Source organism: Piliocolobus tephrosceles, chromosome 5 (genome assembly GCF_002776525.5).
Source record: "Piliocolobus tephrosceles isolate RC106 chromosome 5, ASM277652v3, whole genome shotgun sequence".
Classification (NCBI taxonomy): domain Eukaryota; kingdom Metazoa; phylum Chordata; class Mammalia; order Primates; family Cercopithecidae; genus Piliocolobus; species Piliocolobus tephrosceles.
Window position 1 is genome coordinate 132241213 of NC_045438.1, and position 22447 is coordinate 132263659.

General features: G+C 40.9%; 1 protein-coding gene across 2 annotated transcripts in view; it reads left to right on the top strand.

Moving 5' to 3' along the window:
* The window catches only part of STK38 (serine/threonine kinase 38), a 56957-nt gene that overhangs the window by 13965 nt on the left and 20545 nt on the right, over positions 1–22447 (top strand). For both annotated transcript variants that reach the window (XM_023212660.3, XM_023212659.3), the window contains exons 3-7: positions 10833–10884; positions 12013–12135; positions 14135–14218; positions 18109–18232; positions 20797–20951. In XM_023212660.3, the coding sequence (XP_023068428.1) occupies positions 10833–10884; positions 12013–12135; positions 14135–14218; positions 18109–18232; positions 20797–20951 (538 nt within the window). The remainder of the gene's footprint in view (positions 1–10832; positions 10885–12012; positions 12136–14134; positions 14219–18108; positions 18233–20796; positions 20952–22447) is intronic.

Genomic DNA, 22447 nt, shown 5'->3' on the forward strand with positions numbered 1-22447 from the left:
TCTGCCGCCAGGCTGGAGTGCAGTGGCGTGATCTCAGCTCTCTGCAACCTCTGCCTCCTGGGTTCAAGCGATTCTCCTGCCTCAGCCTCCCTAACAGCTGGGACTACAGGCACGTGCCACCACACCCAGCTAATTCTTGTATTTTTAGTAGAGATAGGGTTTCATCATGTTGGCCAGGATGGTCTTGACTTTGTGATCCACCCACCTCGGTCTCCCAAAGTTTTGGGATTACAGGTATGAGCCACTGCACCCGGCCTGGAATTACTATTGGAATTATATTGACTCTGTAGATCAATTTGTGGAGAATCGACACCTTAACATTATTGAATCTTCTGTTATACAGACATTGCATATCTCTGTTTTTTGTTGTTGTTGTTTGTTTTCTTATTCGTTTGTTTGAGATGGAGTTTTGCTATTGCTGCCCAGGCTGGAGTGTAGTGTTGTGATCTCGGGTCATTACAACCTCCGCCTCCCAGGTTCAAGCAATTCTCCTGCTCCAGCCTCCTAAGGAGCTGGGACTACAGGCACCTGCCACCACCCCGGCTGATTTTTTGTGTTTTTAATAGAGATGGGGTTTCCCCATGTTAGGCAGGCTGGTCTCGAACTCCTGACCTCAGGTGATCCACCCGCCTCGGCCTCCCAAAGTGCTGGGATTGCAGGCATGAGCTACTGCTCCTGGCCCATATCTCCATTTTTAAGGTCTTCTTTAGTTTTTCTCGACAGTGTTTTCGTAATTTTTAGTGTGTGCATCTTACATGTCTTGTTAGTCTATTTCTAGTATTTGGGGGTTTTCTGGATGCTATGTAGAATTTCACTGTCCAGTTGTTTCCTGCTAGTATATAGACATATAACTGAGTTTTGTATATTGATCTTGTATTCTGTAAGTTTCTAATTATTCTAGGTTTTTTTATATTTGCATATTTAGAATTTTCTATGTAAACAATCTTGTGATATTCAGGTAGAGACAGTTTTATTTCCTTTTCAATCTACTCACCTTTCTTTTTCTTTTCTTTTTTTTTTTTTTTTTGAGACAGAGTCTCGCTTGTCGCCCAGGCTGGAGTGCAGTGGCACGATCTTGGCTCACCGCAAGCTCTGCCTCCCAGGTTCACGCCATTCTCTTGCATCAGCTTAACGAGTAGCTAGGACTGCAGGCATCCGCCACCACACCTGACTAATTTTTTGTATTTTTATAGAGATGGGGGTTCACCATGTTAGCCAGGATGGTCTCGATCTCCTGACCTTGTGATCCACCTACCTCAGCCTCCCAAAGTGCTGGGATTACAGGCGTTAGCCACCATGCTGGCCTTTTTTTTTTCTTTTTTTTCTTTTTTCCTTCCTTGCCTTAGGGCAATAGCTGGGAATTCCAGTAAAATGTTGAATAGAAGTAGTGGGAGTGGATATCTTTGTTTTCTTCTTGATTTAAAGCTAACATGCTCACTGTTTTACCAAAGATGCCCTTTATGGGTTGAGGCAGTTTCCTTATGTTCTAATTTGGGTTAAAATTTTTTTTGTTTGTTTTTTTAGAGACAGGGTCTTGCTTTAACCCTAACCCAGGTTGGAGTGCAGTGGCACAATCATGACTCACTGCAGCCTCGACCTCCTGAGCTCAGGTGGTTCTCCCACCTCAGCTTTCCAAGTAGCTGGGACTACAGGTATGTGCCGCCACACCTGGCTAATTTTTTTTTACCTTTTTGTAGAGACAGGATATCACTATGTTGACCAGGCTTATCTTGAACTCCTGGCCTCAGGCAGTCCTGCTGCTTCAGCCTCAGAAAGTTTTGGAATTGGAAGTGTGAGCCATTGCGCTCAGCCTATATTCTAATTTGGCTGAGAAGCTGAGAATTTTTATCATGAGTAGGTGTTGAATTTTTTTCTTTTCATTATTATTTTTTTATTTTTATCATTTGTTTCATTTTGATTGTTTTTTTTTTATGGGTGTTGAATTTTTTTCACATGCTTTTTGAGCATCTTCATAATGGTCATATTGTTTTTCTCCTTTATTCTTTTAATATGGTGAGTTACATGGACTGATTTTTGAATGTTAGACTAACTTTACATTTCAGGGGTAAAAACCTCTTGATGACATTGTATTATCTCCTTTATGTTGCTGGATTGATATGCTAATATTTTGATAAGGATCTTTGCAATCCTGTTCTTCATGAGGGTGTAAATGATAGTTTACATGGGATATATAATTTGACCTTAAATATGCAGTTCTGTATGTGGAATAGTCAGATATTTTATGCTTGGTGGTGGCTAGCTGCTGTTCACTGGAGTAAACAAGTGTCTGCACAGTGTCCTGTGTTAGGATCATAGGGAATTCAAACGTAAATCTGTACAGGATATCTTTAGGCAGGTGAAACCTGTGGAGGTAGTTATTTCAAATACAGTCACTTCTTAAAATCATAGCTACTGGGGTAGTAATTATAAAGCAAATGGTTATGAGTTTTGATTTAGCCACTTGTTTAGTAATAGTCCTCTGGGTTTTATCCTACTGGTTCTGCCCTAACTATGGTTTATTATTGGTATGTATCACATTCTGCAGGAACAAGATGATGTATGGTTTTGTTTACATTATTAATAAATGATATATTGTGATTAACACTAAGATTGTACCCCACAATGAGCAGACAGCAGTGCTTTGCATTCTTTGGATTCTTAAGATAGAAAAGCCGTCTAAAAGTTTCAGTGGTTCCAGAAGCAGAGAGGGTTATATAAAAATAAACAAAATTTAAAAAATACAGCATTGGAGGCCGGGCGCAGTGGCTCACGCCTGTAATCCCAGTACTTTGAGAGGCTGAGGTGGGTGGATCACGAGGCAGGAGATCAAGACCATCCTGGCTAACATGGTGAAACCCTGTCTCTACTAAAAATGTAAAATGTAGCTGGGTGTGATGGTGGGACTACTTGGGGGACAGAGGCAGGAGAATGGCGTGAACCCGGGAGGTGGAATTTGCAGTGAGCCGAGATCACGCCATTGCACTCAAGACTGAGCGACAGAGCGAGACTCTGTCTCAAAAAACAAACAAACAAACAAAAAAGCATTGGTGGTTTTGCTTTTTTTGAAAGACCAAATTAATCAAAAGACAGTGAGAAGATAATATTAGATATTTAAGAGGGTTAGAATATTTGTTTTTGGTTGTTTATCAAATTGCCATTATTTTTTATTAAAGAATAGTTAGCCATGTGTGGTGGTGTGCACCTGTAGTTCTAACTACTCAGAAGGCTGAGGTGGGAGGATCTCTTGAGCTCAGGAGTTTGAGGCTGCAGTGAGCTACGATTGTGCCTCTGCACTCAAGCTTGGGCAGCTGAACAAGACACCATCTATCTCTTTAAGAAAACAACAATGCATTAGTACTTTGAGCCTTTCAGAATTAATATATCCTTGTGGATCTTTTTTTGTTGAGTACCCTCTGTTTTTTTTTTTTTGAGATGGAGTCTCACTCTGTGGCACAGGCTGGAGGGCAGTGGCGCCATCTTGGCTCACTGCAACCTCCTGAGTTCAAGCGATTCTCCTGCCTCAGCCTTCTGAGTAGCTGGGATTACAGGAGCGCGCTACCACTCCGGGCTAATTTTTGTATTTTCATTTTGTTTTTGAGACGGAGTTTCACTCTTTTGCCCAGGCTAAAATGCAATGGCATAATCTCCGCCTCCTGGGTTCAAATGATTCTCCTGCCTCAGCCTCCCATGTAGCTGGGATTACAGACGTGGACTACCATGCCTGGCTAAGTTTTGTATTTTTAGTAGAAGCAGGGTTTCACCATGTTGGCCAGTCTGGTCTTGAATTCCTGACCTGAGGTGATCTGCCCACCTCAGCTTCCCAGAGTGTGTGAGCCACAGCGCTTGGCCTAATTTTTGTATTTTTAGTAGAGATGGGGTTTCACCATGTTGGCCAGGCTGGTCTTGAATTCCTTACCTCAAGTGATCCGCCCGCCTTGGTCTCCCAAAGTGCTGGGATTACAGGTGTGAGCCATCATGCCCGGCCAGAACCCTCTTTTTTGTATGAACTGCTAGTTGGTTTTGGATTTACTGATACAGCGCAATAAAACAGGCTTTATTATTCCTAGAAAAATTTTTAAAAAGGAATTGACAAGAATTACCTCAGAAGTAAACTAAGAAGTTTTTTTTTTTTTTTTTTTTTTTTTTTTTTAATTTTATTTTACAGACAAGGCCTTACTGTGTCACCCAGGCTGGAGTGCAGTGATGCGATCATGGCTCACTGCAGCCTCAAACTCCTGGGCTAAAGCCATCCTCCACCTCCCAGAGTGTTGGGATTACAGGCATGAGCCATGATTGTCTGGCCTGAGTTTGCAAGCTTTTTAATATTCTAGATGGACACATTGCGGGACCTTGATAAATAAACAGTTTTAATGATATGAGACAATTGCTAATGAAGAGATAATATATGATGGAGATTTGAAATAATAAGTTTTGGGCTAGTAAATTTTGAGACCAAGTAGTAATACAAATTTTCATTTTTTTTCTTTTGCGTCTTGTCTAGGTGCCTTTAAAATATCTGTTATTTCTAGCATTGCTATGCAACTCTTGCCCTGTTCCATCATAGTAGAACACTAGGTTATAGTTGAAGCAAAGGACTTACTGCAGGGGCATATGTGTCCAAAGCCCAGAGAGAAGAAAGAAAAAATTCATCTGGGAATTGTTTCCTGTATAAACATAAAATATGAGAACTTTGCGCAGTTTCATAGAAACACTATAGCAGCTTCTATAGATTGGTTTAAAAATAATTAAACCCCCTGAATCTAGTGTCCATCACACAGTGCTGCAGAATGCCACCTGATGGTCTATTAATACCACTGTTAGCAGGAGAATGGCGTGAACCTGGGAGGCGGAGCTTGCAGTGAGCTGAGATCCGGCCACTGCACTCCAGCCTGGGTGACAGCGAGACTCCGTCTCAAAAAAAAAAAAAAAAAAAATACCACTGTTAGATCATAAGCACTCAGTAGGGCAGGTGCATCTGCTGTATTCCTTCAGTCTGTGTTTTGCCTTCAGTCGCAGCCTCGGTTGTGACCTTCTCTAGGAGCAGCAGCTCTCCTTGTATTCGTTCTGTGTGTGATCCTAGGTACCTAGTAGGTATTGACAGTTGTCTACTTATTCATTAAAAAATAATGTTTTAGATAATTCATAGCAGTTTGAAATCAAATCTGAAGAAACAGGCATTTCCTTTTACAAAATATTTTCAGTTGTTTCTTTTCTTCATGAATACTGTTTAGGTGGGTTAATTAAAACCACAAACACCCAATTTAATAAATAATAATGGTAAGCTTTTTTCTCCCCAAATCAAATAGTCTTTCATACCTTTTAATGAGAACCTCTATGTTCTGCACCTCCTCTTAGATTTCTCATCTATGTTTTCTTAACTGTAGAAATTCCTCATTTGATCCTATCTAATACTAAGTAGAGATACGTGATTATTATTAGTGATCCCGTGTCAGTTTTATTTAAGCCTCAAGAATGTGTAAGTCCAGACCTCCTAATGGTCTTCACTGAGCAGATATCAGTCAAACCAGAGTGTAGAATTGAAGTAATTTGTGGAGATTTTAAAGAATCTGTGTAGTGTTAATTTTAGGGTATTTCTGGCTGGGTGCAGGGGCTCACACCTATAATCCCAGCACTTTGGGAGGCTGAGGTGAGTGGATCACTTGAGGTCAGGGGCTCAAGACCAGCCTGTGCAACATAATGAAACCCCGTGTCTGCTAAAAATACAAAAATTAGCCGGACATGGTGGCATATGCCTGTAATCCCAGCTTCTAGGGAGGTTGAGACACAAGAATCACCTGAACCCAGGAGGGGAGGCAGAGGTTGCAGTGAGCCAAGATCATGTCCTGTACTCCAGCCTGGGTGACAGAGCCAGACTCTTGTCTCCAAAAAAAAAAGAAAAAAAGGAAAAAGTCCGGGTGTGGTGGCTCACACCTGTAATCCCTGTACTTTGAGAGGCCGAGGTGGGTGGATCACTTGAGGTCAGGAGTTCGAGACCAGACTGGCCAACATGGTGAGACCCGCCATCTCTACTAAAAATACAAAAATTAGCTGGACGTGGTGGTGGGCACCTGTAATCCCAGCTATTCAGGAGGCTGAGGCAGGACAATCACTTGTACTGGGAGGCAGAGGTTGCAGTGAGCCAAGATAGTACCACTGCACTCCAGCCGGGGTGACAGAGTAAGACTCTTGTCTCAAAAAAAAAAAAAAAAAAGTATTTCTTGGGCATTTTCTGAATTTAGGCATTTTTAATCATGGAGATATAATCACAGCCCCTCTGCCTCCCCTCCTCTCTTCTCTTCCTGACAGAATCTCGCTCTGTCGCCCCTCTTCTCTTCTCTTCTCTTTCTGACAGAATCTCTCTCTGTCACCCAGGCTGGAGTGCAGTGGCACCATCTTGGCTCACTGTAACCTCTGCCTCCCAGGTTCCAGAGATTTTCCTGCCTCAGCCTCCTGAGTAGCTGGGATTACAGGCACGTGCCACCACGCCTGGCTAATTTTTGTATTTTCAGTAGAGACAGAGTTTCACCATGTTGGGCAGGCTGGTCTCCAACTCCTGGCCTCAGGCTATCTGCCGGCCTCAGCCTCCCAAAGTGCTGGGATTATGGGTGTGAGCCACCATGCCTGGCCCTATTTCTGTTAAATACACTATTTTTCCTGGTTTTCGGTGTCTCACCAAAATACTATCTATTTTCAGTTAGGGTGGAATAGCCCTATTCTCTCATCCCTGTTACCTCCGAATCAGGCTGTGCTAAGAGGGGACCCTAAATTAGAAAACGGGGCTAATTGTAAGTAGTAGTCATGAATGTGTCTGCACATTGCTATACATTCTGACTTTTTAAAATTTAGCAGCATACATTTAGAAAGTAGCTGTGTACAAAGCACTATTCTTAGTGGAGATGGGGAATTCAAATATAGTCCCTACCTTCAGAAGGTCTTACCACTCTCTCATACAGGAAATGAACACACACGAAAATAAATGGAACACATGGAAGGCATCACTGGGGTGAGGCTGGGTATGGCCTCTAAGTATGAAAGTGACTTGGTCTCTCTCCCAGGGTTCTGGTTTGGAACATTGGAATTGAAGGGAAGAGTGGCTCCACCAAAGGCTGGAGTGTTAACCTGGCACTCCTATAAGAGAACATGCCTGTGTGGAGAGTCCTGCTATTCTTTTTCACTATGAGCAATTTTAAACATAGATAGAATAATATAGTGACCCCATTTCAATATATTCATCCCTCAGATTTAATAATTTTAGGGCTTTGGTACCTTTTCTTCATCTATCCTATTTTGTTTTTTCTTGCTATTGTGTTTTAAGGTAAATTCCAAACATCTGTCATTTTAATCCTACATACTCTGAAGTATGCATTTCCAAAAATATGGCCATTTTCTTGCATAATGCAAATGCCACCATGAATCTAACCAAGTTAACAGTAATTCCTTTGATATCATCTCACAGAGGATGTCATTTTTAAGTCATTTCAGGCCGTCCTTGCTGTTTTTCGTGTCCTCAGGGTCTTTGTGGACCTGGTCCTAATCGTTAACATGGATGGGCTTTTTTTTCTGGATACTTTCTCTAATGAAATAATCTAATTGTGTTCAAGGAGTTAACTTTACTCTCAGGCAGGTGCTCTGCTGCAACAAATTTAATTACCCTTCAGTAAAGCTGTGCAAAACCTCTTAATTTGTATTTAGATTTAAAATATAATCAGAAGAAGCCAGTTTTGTGACACAGTGGATAGTCATTGGACTTGTAGCCCATTCTGATGTAGTCATTCAAAAACGTATAGTCAGGAGGTGTGATAGTGTTTAGTACTCAAGGCACAAAAAGAGCTGACCACAGCTGTGTTCTTAGAGCTTTGCCTAGCATGTATGCTTTGACTTTTCTTACTCTTCTCTGCTTCAACTACCTAACCACTGCAGTGGAATTAATTTACACTCCTGAAACTACTAAGAGTACAGCCTTTTCTCTCCAATACATGTGTACACATAGATGCACATGTATCCCAAACTATTCCGGGAACTGGGAGAACTGTTCATGTTCCTCTCTCTGCGTTTTCTGTCTTGATTAGTGGCATCATATACCTCTAGACAGGAAATTCTAAGGCTTTTCTCTTGACTCCTATTGCCAGTTGGTCATCTTTGCAATAGCTCTATTCGCTTCATTCTGGTTTTCCTGCCCTAGTTCCAGATCTTTACTGTACATCTGAATCATTACAGTAACTTTCAACTGGCCTCTGATCTTTCTCAGTTGCTTTCCCTGCCAGTCCATCAGATCCTCGTTACTGCTGGTTACCATTCTGAAATAGAAATCTTATCACATCACTCCTTTGCACACAAGCCTCTTTTAGCACTCAGTTGTCTACAGAATGAGATCCAACCTTCTTGGTGTGGCTTTTGAAGTGCTGTGTGTGTCAGCCACAATGGACTACATGCTGTTTCTGCAGCACACTGTACACTCTTTTTTTTTTTTTTGAGATGGAGTCTCGCTTCGTTGCCCAGGCTAGAGTGCAGTGGTGCGACCTCGGCTCACTGCTAGCTCTGCCTCCCGGGTTCACGCCATTCTCCTGTCTCAGCCTCCTGAGTAACTGGGACTACAGGTACCTGCCACTATGCCCGATTAATTTTTTTTTTTTTTTTTTTTTTTTTGTATTTTTAGTAGAGATGGGGTTTCTTTGTGTTAGCCAGGATGGTCTCGATCTCCTGACCTCGTGATCCGCCTGCCTCGGCCTCCCAAAGTGCTGGGATTACAGGCGTGAGCCACCGCGCCTAGCCAGCATACTGTACACTCTTATCCTTCTTTGCTCTGTTTGTATATATTGCCTGTTTATCTGGAATGCTGATGAGTGGTGGAGGAGAGATTCTAGCCCGTGTATTTTCATTTATTGTGCTAAGTAAATGAAGTTTCTGTGGAATTGGTTGTAAGGAAGTTTTACTTGCTTCTTTTAGTTTTATGAGACTATAGATCAAAAACATTATTGCATGCACTTTCTAAAGTTCAGTACTCCAAAAGTCTGATGACTGAACGTTTTTTTTTTTTCTTCGAGACAGAGTCTCACTCCGACATCCCAGCTGGAGTGCAGTGGTGTGATCTTGCCTCACTGCAACCCCTGCCTCCCAGGTTCAAGTGATTCTTGTGCCTCAGCCTCCCAAGTAGCTGGGATTACAGGTGCCTGCCACTACACCCAGCTAATTTATATATATATGTATATATATACGTGTGTGTGTGTATACATATATACAAATATACATATGTACATACATAGAGAGAGAGATACAGATATATGTTTTTTGATACAGATTCTTGCTGCGTCACCCAGCCTGGCATGCAGTGGCGTGATCTCGACTCACTGCAACCTCTGCCTCCCGGGTTCAGGCAATTCTTCTGCCTCAGTCTCCCAAGTAGCTGGGACTACAGGCGCTCGCCACCACGCCCAGCTAATTTTTGTATTTTTAGTAGAGATGGGGTTTCACCGTGTTGGCCAGGCTGGTTTCGAACTCCTGACCTTATGATCCGCCTTCCTCGGCCTCCCAAAGTGCTGGGATTATAGGCATGAGCCACAATGCCTGGCCTTTTTGTTTGTTTGTTTGTTTTGTTTTTTTGAGACAGGGTCTCACCTTGTCACCCAGGCTGGAGTGCAGTGGCGTGATCTCTGCTCACTGCAGCCTCCACCTCCCTGGTTCAAGTGATTCTCCTGTCTCAGCCTCCCAAGTAGCTGGGATTACAGGGGCATGCCACCATGCCCGGCTGATTTTTGCATTTTTAGTACAGATGGGATTTCACCATGTTGGCCATTGTGGTCTCAAACTCCTGACCTCAAGTGATCCACCCGCCTTGACCTCCCGAAGTGTTAGGGTTACAGGCATGAGCCACTGCACCCAGCCTAATTTTTATATTTTTAGTAGAGACGGGGTTTTACCGTGTTGGCCAGGCTGGTCTTGGACTCTTGACCTCAAGTGACCCATCCGCCTCACCTCCCAAAGTGCTGGGATTACAGGCATGAGCCGCCACACGCAGTCTGATGTATGATGTTTTGATAGTGGTGCCAGTCACCTTTTTGATCACTTTTTCCTGTTAATTTTCCAAATTCTGCTTTTACCTTTGTTGTTTGTTACCCTTGGCTCATGGCAGGGAGGAGGAGGAAGATGCAGAAATAAAGGAAGTGGATTTCAGTCAGAGAGAGGGAAAGAAACACCATGATAAAAGAGTTTATCAAATACCAGCTGTTTTGTGGTTTGGTAAGGAGGAAATAACTGAAAAAAAAATTTAAAAAAAGCCAAAACCGAGAGAGGACATTTTTTGAAACAAGATTCTTTGTTGCATTAACATGTTAGACAGTCTTTTAAAAAATGTAGACCTAAGGATGGGGCATGATGGCTCACACCTGTAATCGCAACACTTTGGAAGGTCAGGCTGGAGTTTGATACTAGCCTGGGCAGTATAGTGAGACCTCATTTCTACAAAAAATTTAAAAATTAGCCAGGTATGGTGGCATGCACCTGTAGTCCTAGCTACTTGGGAGGCTAAGGTGGGATTACTTGAGCCTGTGAGGTGGAGATTTCAGTGAGCTAAGATTGCCCCACTGCATTCTAGCCTGGGTGACAGAACAAAACTCTGTCTCCTCTCCCCACCCCACCAAAAACAGTAGACCTAACGAAGGATGGAAGTCTTTTTACTTGTCTTCGTAACTGTAATTTTTTTTGTTTTAATGAGACATTTTGAGATTTACCTGTTTGTGTCATTTTTTAAATTGCAATTACAATATTAAGTTATAGAGTTTTCAGAAAGTTATTCAGATGTGATTTCATGTGTCTTTTGTTTTTGTTTGTTTTAGACAAAAGAAGTTAGAAAAGGTGATGGAAGAAGAAGGCCTAAAAGATGAAGAGGTAATTAATATTGGCAGTATCTTCCTTAAAACCCAGCATGGCAGGTTGTATCTTGTCCAGCAAGTTGTTAGCCTTGCTACACGTGAGAAGGGTTTCGGCCCAGTAACAGAGGAACTTGAGGGGTAGTGTGCTTCTGGATTTGGGTGTTAATGCAGAGGGACAGATTAATTATTAAGTAACTAGGAGAGGAAGGCTTCTCTAGATGCAGTTATAGTAAACTAGATTTAGAATTCCAAGAGAAAGAAGGGATGAAATCAAATTAAAATTTAAAAGAGCAAGTTATAGCATTTTTATAGAATTCACTGAAAAGTCTCCTTAAGAGTAGAGCAAATTTTTGAAATATTTGTTTACTTTACTTTTTCTGGGATACATATGCTGAGCGTGCCGGTTTATTATATAGGTATATATGTGCCATAGTGGTTTGCTGCACCTGTCAACCTGTCATCTAGGTTTTAAGCTTTGCATGCATGAGGTATTCGTCCTAATGCTCTCCCTCCACTTTCCCCCCATGCCCCGACAGGCCCCGGTGTGTCATGTTCCTGAAATCTTTATTAAGGCAAAATATCCATCTCAAATCAGCCCTTCCACCCAGTGCCCACAGATATAGTAGGAGAAAATATAGTTAACAAGGGACTGTGCAAGGAACTGGAATGGCAGTGGAAATGCCTTCGAAAATAGGATTGGCCTACAGAACCCAGGACAGTGGTGAAAAATACCCAATACTTGTAGAAATAACAGAAAGTTAGAGCATACAATGTGTAACCAACCCAGAGGGAAAGATAAGAACACATTTTTAATTTATATTAAACAGGATAAAGAAAATGTTGTTGATCATTTATCCCTTCCTTCACCAAAAATGTTAGGATAGTGGATTGCTGAAATAGGTTAGTCAGAGTTCTCAGAGGAGGCACTCATCTGTTTAGTGTGGCTTGGATGTTCTGTCTAAAGGCCGGGAAATGGAGAAGTGACCTCTTAAGAATCCTTCTGGGGTGCTTCCATGTGTGAAAAGATTATCCCTAGTTCACTGTGGACCTGTTTTCCAGCTGGGTAAGTCACAAACATGACCTGTTATGGAATTTCAGAATTTCAACTCTTTCCCCTCTCCTCCCTTCCTTATTTAAATATTAGAAACGACTCCGGAGATCAGCACATGCTCGGAAGGAAACAGAGTTTCTTCGTTTGAAGAGAACAAGACTTGGATTGGAAGATTTTGAGTCCTTAAAAGTAATAGGCAGAGGAGCATTTGGTGAGGTAAAAATCACATCTACTTGTCAAGTACAAAAATATTGCAAAACTTCAAAGCTTCTAACCTATCATCAACTCGTGATTGTTGATATAACTGAAATGTATGGAATTACATGGGTCAGGCATGTCATTGCCACATCCTAATTGCTTTGTCTGTCTGCTTTCTCTTTTTCTTCTCTCCAAGGTCCCAGATCTCTGTTCTCTATTTTGCCAGAGATGATGTTGGTGTTTAAATATTGACTTAGTGGGAGAGTTGAAAGGTAGAAGGAAATCAACATTTACTATTTACAGGCTGCTTTTTCCCCATAATCAGGACAGTAACCCATTTCATAGATGATGAAATTAAGACTATAAAGGTATATATAATGTCCTATTATCACACAGCCATTGAGCACTGGGACCAAAAGTTGGGCCCTACTTCCTGAACTCAAAGCGCTAGCGCTTGCTTTTCCCAGTACTGCACTGCCTCTCCAGAAGGAAACTAACTAATTAACAGTGTATCTCCACCCTTTATTTCTCCCCACCAGATTGATACAGCTCTAAAAAGATGACCCTAGGAGGTAGAATTTACAGAAAGGAGTTATGTAGGTAGTGGTGGAGAGTTGAAAGCATTTGCGACTTTGTCCCCACAAGTTCTTGGAAATGATCCTGCTTGGGCACAAGAGCAATCGGTTGGGGAGAGTTTGAAAGAGCCCATGCAAGGTCATTCCCTTTAATGAAAAATGCCCAAAGTAGACAACCTACTGATGCAATAGTTGCAAGTATAAAAGGAGCAGTATATTATTAAAACCTGGTAACCCGGGGCCAGGCGCGGTGCCTCACGCCTGTAATCTCAGCGCTTTGGGAGGCCAAGGTGGGTGGATCACGAGGTCAGGAGTTCGAGACCAGCCTGACCAACATGGTGAAACCCTGTCTCTACTAAAAATACAAAAATTGGCTGGGTGTTTGGCACACGCCTGTAATCCCAGCTACTCAGGTGGCTGAGGTAGGAGAATCGCTTGAACCCAGGAGGCAGAGGTTTCAGTGAGCCAAGATCTGCCTCTTGGGTTCAAGTGAGTCTACTGCCTCAGCCTCCCGAATAACTGGGGTTACAGGCACCTGCCACCACACCCAGCCAATTTTTGTATTTTTATTAGAGACGGAGTTTCAGTATGGTGGCCAGGCTGGTCTCAAACTCCTGACCTCAGGTGACCCACCTGCCTGAGCTTCCCAAAGTGCTGGGATTACAGGTGTGAGCCACTGCGACTGGCCTGAATTTTTTGTTTTTCTTTCCAGACGTTTTTCCTATGCATGAAGTTTTACTTTGTTATTATTATTTTGATTAAGTGACAAGGTCTCACTGTGTTGCCCAGGCTGGAGTGCAGTGGCTGTTTACAGGCACGATCTTACTGCTGATCAGCATGGGAGTTTTGACCTGCTCCATTTCTGAACTGGGCCTGTTTGCCCTTCCCTTAGGCAACCTGGTACCCCTACACCCCAGTCCCACTCCTGGGAGGTCACCATATTCACCATATTATGCTGAACTTAGTTCAGACACCTGATCAGCATAATACACCCTAGCTCATAACTCCTGAGCTCAAGCGATCCTCCTACCTTAACCTCCCGAATAGCTGGGACTACAGGTATACAACACCATGCACCACTACTTTTGTTTTAATTAAATCATTTACTTAGATTTTCTGAGCTGACTGGATGACATATGTCAGGGGTATAACGAGTCCTTAAATTTGAAATTGAAGGTTTTAAATTAGATTGGTTTGTTCAACTAAGGAACCAAAGCTGTTCAGCTGTAGAGGTATTTGAGGATGTTTCAAGCATCGACTTTACTGTGTGTAATGTATTCACTTTGGAACATTGAAAAGCATTTTCTTCTGCTTTGTTATTACTAGTTGCTCATGTTAAAATTATAATACTTTTTCAGTTAATTATTGCATCCTGTAACACATGAAAGCATTAGCTTGGTAGTATGAGTTTTTGACTTGGCATTTCTTTTGTAACTTTTTAGGTACGGCTTGTTCAGAAGAAAGATACGGGACATGTGTATGCAATGAAAATACTCCGTAAAGCAGATATGCTTGAAAAAGAGCAGGTAAAGCACAGTTGTAGCAGTGCTTTTAGCTTATTAATTTTTGTTAATAAGCTAATAATTAAGTTTTGTTTTCCTAAAACTTCTCTTTTTGTTTAATTGAAATATATATTTTTATTACAGTTTTCTTTAGCTCTGTCATGTATGACTGTATATGTAATACTACCTTTTTCCCCTTACAAAGAAGCAGTTCATATTTAAAATCACAAATAATTCCTATAGGTTATATGCAGTCTTTTAAAAATTGAGAATCTATTTGAAAAGCAGCTGTTACTTGTGTCTTCCAATTGATCACAAGATGTCCTTATTTTGAGAGCCTTTTTTTTTTTGAGGTCATACGTGGTGTGGTTGTGTGTTTCTTACCAAATGCTGAGAAATAGAAATTGTAATGTGTATCTCATAACTAAGGACTAGGAATTAGAATTTGGAATTTATAATCGAAAATGTGTCTTTATATGCTTCATTCTGTTTACCTAAACCAAAGTTGAGTCTTCTAGGTAGCTCATCCATACCTGAAAAAGACCAGCCTTCCAATTTCTGAATGAATTTGAAAAATATAATGCAAATGGCAGAACAATGCAAATTCTCTTTTAATGATAAAGGATACTTTCTAAAACCAAAATCTGGTTTGCAAATTGATGTATAAAGTGCCTTATGCAAAATAAATAAGGTTTTAAATATTGGAAAGGATATTTTAAAAAGCAAGAATAGACTTTCTATAAATCTAGTCTAATGTAGCTGGTTGCTTAAGAACAGATTGCAGTGGGTGATGACTGCAAATGTCCTGTAGAAGATTTGATGTTATAGGAACATGGAGACCCTGTGACAAGGAGAACTCCCAATTTAGAGCCAAAGTGGAAGGATGGAGATTGGCCCCACATCCAATCCTTTCTACCTCTTGAGAGGAGATATAATCACTGGTCTTCCCTGTCTTCATTTAAATGCCACCCCAAAATTTGGAATTTTTATTTTCTCTTGAATTTTCATGTGTTACCGAGAAGCTTTAGACTCCCAGGAATAGCAGTTGAGAGTATCAAATACCCGGGCAGTAAGTCTTCAGACACTATAGTTTGCTAACACCAGCCTTTTTCAAAATTCACAGTATGCCGGCCTACTTACATACTATCTACAAATTAGTTTCTGGTATCGGTGTGTAGGCACTGAAAAAGTTTCAGTTAATCTTGAGAAGGAAAGTATAAGGCCTCTGCATTAATTAGTATGTTTGCATCTCATGAGTGAGTTTTGTTTTTGCAAGATGTATTTCTTACAGTTTTAACCAAGGCTTAAGGCCTCTTTTTATCAAATATTAGCAGTCAGAGTAAAACTGCAAAACAAAGTACATATGATTTTCAGAGTTAGTAATTTTATGTATACCAGGTGCCCCACATGGTTTCTAACAGAGGATGGTCCAGACATAATGTGTAAAAAGCCTTTTCTCAAATACTGTGCCTTCAAAATCAGTTTCTAAAACTTTTCTAAATGAAAGTAAAGGAACTGTCTATTATAATTAACATTTTAAATGATGCATTAGCTTATGGATTAAATGGTACATTAACTTAAATTGTTTAGCTCACCTTAGCTGAGGACTCACCTCCTCAACTTAACAGATCTCATTATGAGCCAGTTAAAGTCTCTGGCCACAGACCTGGCTCAGCCATCTTGAAGAAGCATGCATTAGGTTTGTGCTAGATAAAAGATGTAAGTAGACCAGTGCAAATCCATCACCATTTTGGGGTAGGGCTGACAAAGTACAGGTACAGAGGTAAAACTGCTTTTTTGTTTGCTTTTACTAAATAAACTGGGTAGGAATTAAAGCTACCCACTGAGAGTTCAGGTTGTTTTTCTGCTCCACATGATGGAAATTTTTGCTACCTGGAAAAATTTAAAGGGTAAGACATGACATCTAGCTAGCTTCTGATGTTTCTCTTCCAGTGCAAAAGGAAAACCTTTAGTTGTGATGCCAGTATATAGTTATTGATGGGACAAAAAACTGGCTTTTATTTCTGCTTTCTTAGGGCGTAGGATAACAACACCCCCCCCCACCTTATTAAATATTTATGGAATAGGGAAAAGATAACCTTTTTGTAGGAATTGCACCTCAGACTCTTCCCTCCCTTAATCTATATTCAGCCAACTCCACTTTCAAACCATGAGGTTTCTAGCTACTGTTTCAGCCTTAAGAGAGAAGGGCAAGGTGTGCTCATAGTAGCTTTCCCCTTGACAAACAGGAAATGTGGTCACCATTCTGTCCTCCAGGGTGAGTGACAAGTGGTAATTGTAGTGCCTCCCCTTTTCTTTGGCTCCCTGCAGTAGGTAGGGACCTTAATGGGAGCCAGGGGAGACAGGCAGAGGAAGGCTGCCTTCTAGTGTATTCATGCCTTATAGTGACTGGGTCCTAGCCATGGCTGTGGGGCAGCAAGCGACATTGCTGCTTCCCAAAAGCTTTGCTTCTGTATTAAGATCAAGTAAAGGCAGATGCTTTACTTGGCTTCATTGTGTTTCATAGCACTGTTTCTTTTCACCGTTATTGTCCATTTTTTTCCCACCCCAATACCATAAGTACAGATGTAAAGATGTAGGTTTTCTGTACAGTTGCAGCTTTTAAAAAAATTCCCCAAAGAACGATTTTAGTAGACACTGAAAACTCAAATACATAAAGTCAAATGCCTCTGGGTCCCCAAGAGTTAGCATGGAAGCCTGAAGCAAGTTAGGTATAAGACCAGGGGAGAGGGTGGGATCTGTGTTGAAATGGAAGAGTGCCTTGTCTCCCTAAAGACATATCAATAAAACAAACCATCGTATCAAACGTTGTATTAAACCAAACAACAGCCATGGACTAAATTTGCCAACAGAAGTGCCAATTTGTGAATCTTGGTACATGTTTTACTTCAGAACATATTGTAAAAAGTCAAGACCTGTAGCATATATTAAGACCAAAACCACTACTCAGGTATTGGACTGAGTCTTAATAAATTTAGATCTGAATCAACCCAATTTAGACCTTGTGACAGTTAAAAAAGAGGGGAGGGGCCAGGCGTGGTGGCACGCACCTGTAATCCTAGCTACTCAGGAGGCTGAGGCAGGAGGATCACTTTAGACCAGGAGTTTGAGGCTTCAGTGAGCTATGATCACGCCACTGTACTCTAGCCGGGGTGACAGAGTGAGACCCCATCTCGTTTTAAAAAAAGTTTGGGGCGGGGAATTTGATAATATGCAGTGATGTTTGATTACTGTTCTGCATTTAAATTAAATAAGGTAAATTTGATAATAAACCATTGCTTTAACAAAATAATTCCAGTTCTCTCAAACTTTCTACAACTTGGTCTCTTTAGCTAGATATTTCAGTGAAAGTATAAAACTGGAAATGTCATTAATTTGAATCTACAACTTTTCTTAGGTTTTCTTATATTTCAATTCAGTAAAGATTGAGCACACAACAGTGAACTAAATGCTGTGGTATCGTAGCATTCTAGAATTTTCAGTGAGCTCACTGTCATGGCAGATACTATTGCAGATCTGAGGAAGGAGTCTCACTTTGGGGACTTATTTTTATCATAAAAGATTATTAGACAAAACTGTATGCAAAAGAGTAGTAATTTTAACTAATCAGAGATTCCGTTTATAGCAATGTTAAAGTTGCTGTTTGCATTGAAGCCATTCATTTTGCCATTTTTTAAAGCCTTTCATCACTCAAGTTTTCATCACTGAATACCTTCAAGTCAAATGTCAATTTTGAGTTAGTAGGTTTGCCTAAGCAGAAATTGGATCTTTTGTATCATCACGATTAAATACTCAAAACAGTATTTAAACACAGTATTTAAATTGTTTAAGCAAATATACAATCTAATAAAGCAGAGCAAGCTTTGTCATTAATCAAATGCATATACCTCCAGGTTGGCCACATTCGTGCGGAGCGTGACATTCTAGTGGAGGCAGACAGTTTGTGGGTTGTGAAAATGTTCTATAGTTTTCAGGATAAGCTAAACCTCTACCTAATCATGGAGTTCCTGCCTGGAGGTAATTACTTGACGATGAAAGGTCATTTTTTCTTTTTGTTCTGTGGTTTCTTTCTCTCACATCACAATTAACCCTCCTTTCTACTTTTAAATGTACTCACAGAGTTGCTTTCTATATCCTTTTTTAGGTCTATAAAGGAAGTCAGTAACCTGTCTTATGCTGGGGTGCCTTTCTACAATCTTAGTGCCATAAAAGTAACCTTTTCATTCATTCACATGATTTCAGATGGACATTTCTTTCTTTTCTTCCTCTTTTTAAAATATATAGGAATAAGGCCGGGCGCGGTGGCTCAAGCCTGTAATCCCAGCACTTTGGGAGGCCGAGACGGGCGGATCACGAGGTCAGGAGATCGAGACCATCCTGGCTAACACGGTGAAACCCCGTCTCTACTAAAAAAAATACAAAAAACTAGCCGGGCGAGGTGGTGGGTGCCTGTAGTCCCAGCTACTCGGGAGGCTGAGGCAGGAGAATGGCGTAAACCCGGGAGGCGGAGCTTGCAGTGAGCTGAGATCTGGCCACTGCACTCCAGCCCGGGCGACAGAGCGAGACTCTGTCTCAAAAAAAAAAAAAATAAAATAAAATAAAATAAAATAAAATATATAGGAATAAACAGGGTGCTCTGCCTGCTCTCCTGTCAATGGGAATCATATATGATCAATAACCCAAGTGACAACATTGAAGCTATAACATTATTTGCTCCAACTGTTTGTTTCTTTTTGTATGACATATTAATAAGGAGTGAATTTTTTATTACCTATATTAGTAGCCAGAATCAATTTCTCATTTCTGAAATTTTAAGTTTTAGTAACTCAGCACGAACATCTCCTAAGACAGCTCCAAAGTAAACCCGGAACAGAACATGCCATCTGTTCTGAGGAAAGCAGTCTGTTTCCCAGTGATCAGATGAACTCTGAGCAAACTCTGGTGGGAAAAAAAAAAGAGAACCTTTTCCACAATAATTATATTGTGGCATAATATTTTGATTTTGTGACAACCCTTAGATTTAGGGTCATCAATACTTTTTAATATTTAATACATTTAATAAAAAATAAACAGTTGATTAATGTTAGGAAAGAGTCTGGTAGAATGAGGAGAAACTTTTTTAACATTTAGATGCCAGTTCTTAAATTGGAGTAAGAGCCAACTTGGTTACCAGCTCCTAACGTGCCCTCAAGCCTTAACCTGTACCATCTTCTGTAGCTTCTCATGTCTCCTGGACCCTGTCCTTTGCACTTGGTGGAGCTGGCCTCCAGAGCCGTAGAGCATCTGGCCTGAGCTCCCCAATCATCTGGGCAAACTTGCACAGGTGAGGCCCCATTGGCTGCTCTCCTGAGCCACAGAACTAAGGCCATATAGCTACCTTACTGGGGTAGCAGCCCAAGTGCACTGTCTCCATGTGTCTGGTGGGACTCCAGATTGAAGGGCTGCCAGGAGTGATTAGGGAATCATATTTTTTATGTCTTGGACTGAAAAAGAGCACTTTAATAAATGGTTTAATTTTTGCCTGAGGGAAAAGTAGCTACTTTTCTCCAATAATAAAAAACATAATGTTCTAAATGAAATGAAATTGAAAAAGCAGCATGATGCTCTATTAAAATCAGAGGTTTCTTTCTCTTTTCCTTGTTTTCTAACCTAAGTGGTTTTATGTGAAGTCTACACTGAATCCTGTTTCTCTTAGTTTTAAATTCCTTATACATATTTTCTTTGTGTTTCTCACTGTTGAGTTAGGATCTGAATCTTTCTCTGCCATTTTATGTTGCTGGTATTAGAAATGATGAAATTTTTGACTTTACAGAAAGCTAACGAGGTTACCTTTTAACTGCTAGAATACCGATACTGTGTTTTAAAAGTTACATAAAGGGTACTGGTGTCCATTTAAATACCTACAATAACACACTAGAGGAAAAAAAAAAAAAAACACTGACCTTGAGAGATGTTCATTGTACTCTTCTAGGAGGCAGTTATTGCACATTCTAGTGTATAGCATTTTCAGTTCATTTTTAGCTTTTGTTGACTAATGCTTTGCTACCCAAGTCCCTCCTTTTTATTTGTTTGTGTTCTGTGAATAGAAGTTGGAAAGCTTGTTTTCAGCCTCCTCAAGTGTTTACATTTTTATTTGGCATTTCAGCCTCTCTATAACAATGGCAATACAACCTATGTGAAAGTGCCATTTAGTTATAGATGTAGAAAAGCTTGCAGACATTTGTTCAGGCAAAGTGAAAAGTAAAGTAGCTTTTTACCCCGAGTCCAAAACATTATCCTAAGCAAATATAGTTGTTTTTTAAAGTGTGGGAGAAATTTTCTTTTTCTCTCAAAAGTAAAATACAAATCATACATTAGTGGTCAACTTTAGCTAGCTTAGGTGTGAAAATCCCATTTCTTCCCATGTTGGCAATGTGAGTCTATCTGTGGCACACAGAAGAGGTCTGTTTAGCTGCCTTATGTTGGCAGATAGGGAAGACATATCTGAAAATTGGTACTCACTCGTACGTTGTTTGTGTGTGTGTGTGTGTGTGTGTGTGTGTGTGTGTATGTGTGGTGGCTTTGTATCTTCTTGTTTCCAGGGGATATGATGACCTTGTTGATGAAAAAAGACACTCTGACAGAAGAGGAGACTCAGTTTTATATAGCAGAAACAGTGTTAGCCATAGACTCTATTCATCAACTTGGATTCATCCATAGAGACATCAAACCAGACAACCTTCTCTTGGACAGCAAGGTATGGGGGGACATTGGCATGAACTATGCACATTTACTGATCTGAGCAGCCTCTGCTTTAACACCTGCACCCCTGTGGTCATCCCAGTGGGTGAGCTGTGACCTACCTTGTCATGATTTTCTTTTTTTTTTTTTTAAACAGGTAAGTCACTTACTTTCTCACTTCCTTTACTGTCACTTCCTTTCTCTGAAAGGCTATGATTCTATAATTTGGTTGAAGCTTCTCTTAAAAATAAAGGAAACTCTTGAAAATAAGAACAAAACTGATGTAGAGGGTAATTTTGTAATAAAGCCAAAGATAGTCATTTTCTCTTAGCATATAATTAACTGTACTACTAATACATCACCTATGTAGAGCCCTTCTGTTGGGCAACCTCATCAGTTAATGAGGAACCCAGCCAAGAAGCAGGAAGTGAGGCAATAACAACAAGAACCTGTAACAAAGTCCAGCCAGCCTCTTTTTTTTTTTTTTTTTTTTTTTTTTTTTTTTTGAGATGAAGTCTCGCCCTGTTGCCCAGGCTGAATGCAATGGCGCAATCTTGGCTCACTGCAACCTCTGCCTCCCGGGTTCAAGTGATTCTTACTGCCTCAGCCTCCTGAGTAGCGGGGATTACAGGTGTGCGCCACCACGCCCCTGCCCAGCCTCTTAAATGGGCTGTTTATATTTATTTTTAGACTTGCAGATAAGCTTTGTTGCTTAGTTCCTAAACTTACAGCAAATTAGAAGATAATCGCTGTGCTGCCTTAGGCCAAATTGCTAGATTACCCTTGGCAAATCTCTTTACCACCTGGATCTCATTGTTCTTTTCCATAAAGTGAAAATACAGATCTAGGAAACCCGTGAAATCCTTTTCACCTCTAAAACTCTAGAATGTTGTTTTCTGTTAAGCAGAGTTGTCGTCTTGACTGAATTTTCTTGTAAGGTGAAAAGTAAATTTATTTTCTAGGCTATTTTTCTTCTTTGCTGTCTTTTGATAACTTTCTTGCTTTGCTGTCCTTGAAAAACCTAAAGTTGTTTTTTTTGTTTGTTCATTTTTGTTTTTTTGAGACGGTCTTACTCTGTCATCCAGGTTGGAATGCAGTGGCACAGTTATAGCTCACTGCATCCTAATTCTTGGGTTCAAGGGATCTTCCTGCCTCAGCCTCCTGAGCAGTTGGGACGACAGGTGCATGCCGTTCTACCTGGCTATATATATATATATATTTTTTGAGATGGAGTCTCACTCTGTCGCCCAGGCTGGTGTGCAGTAGCGCAGTCTCGGCTCACTGCAAGCTCCACCTCCTGGGTTCACGCCATTCTTCTGCCTCAGCCTCCCAAGTAGCTGGGACTACAGGTGCATGCCACTACGCCCGGCTAATTTTTTGTATTTTTGGTAGAGATGGGGTTTCATCATGTTAGCCAGGATGGTCTCAATCTCCTGACCTTGTGATCCGCCCGCCTCAGCCTCCCAAAGTGCTTGGATTGCAGGCGTGAGTCACCGTACCTGGCCTTTTAAA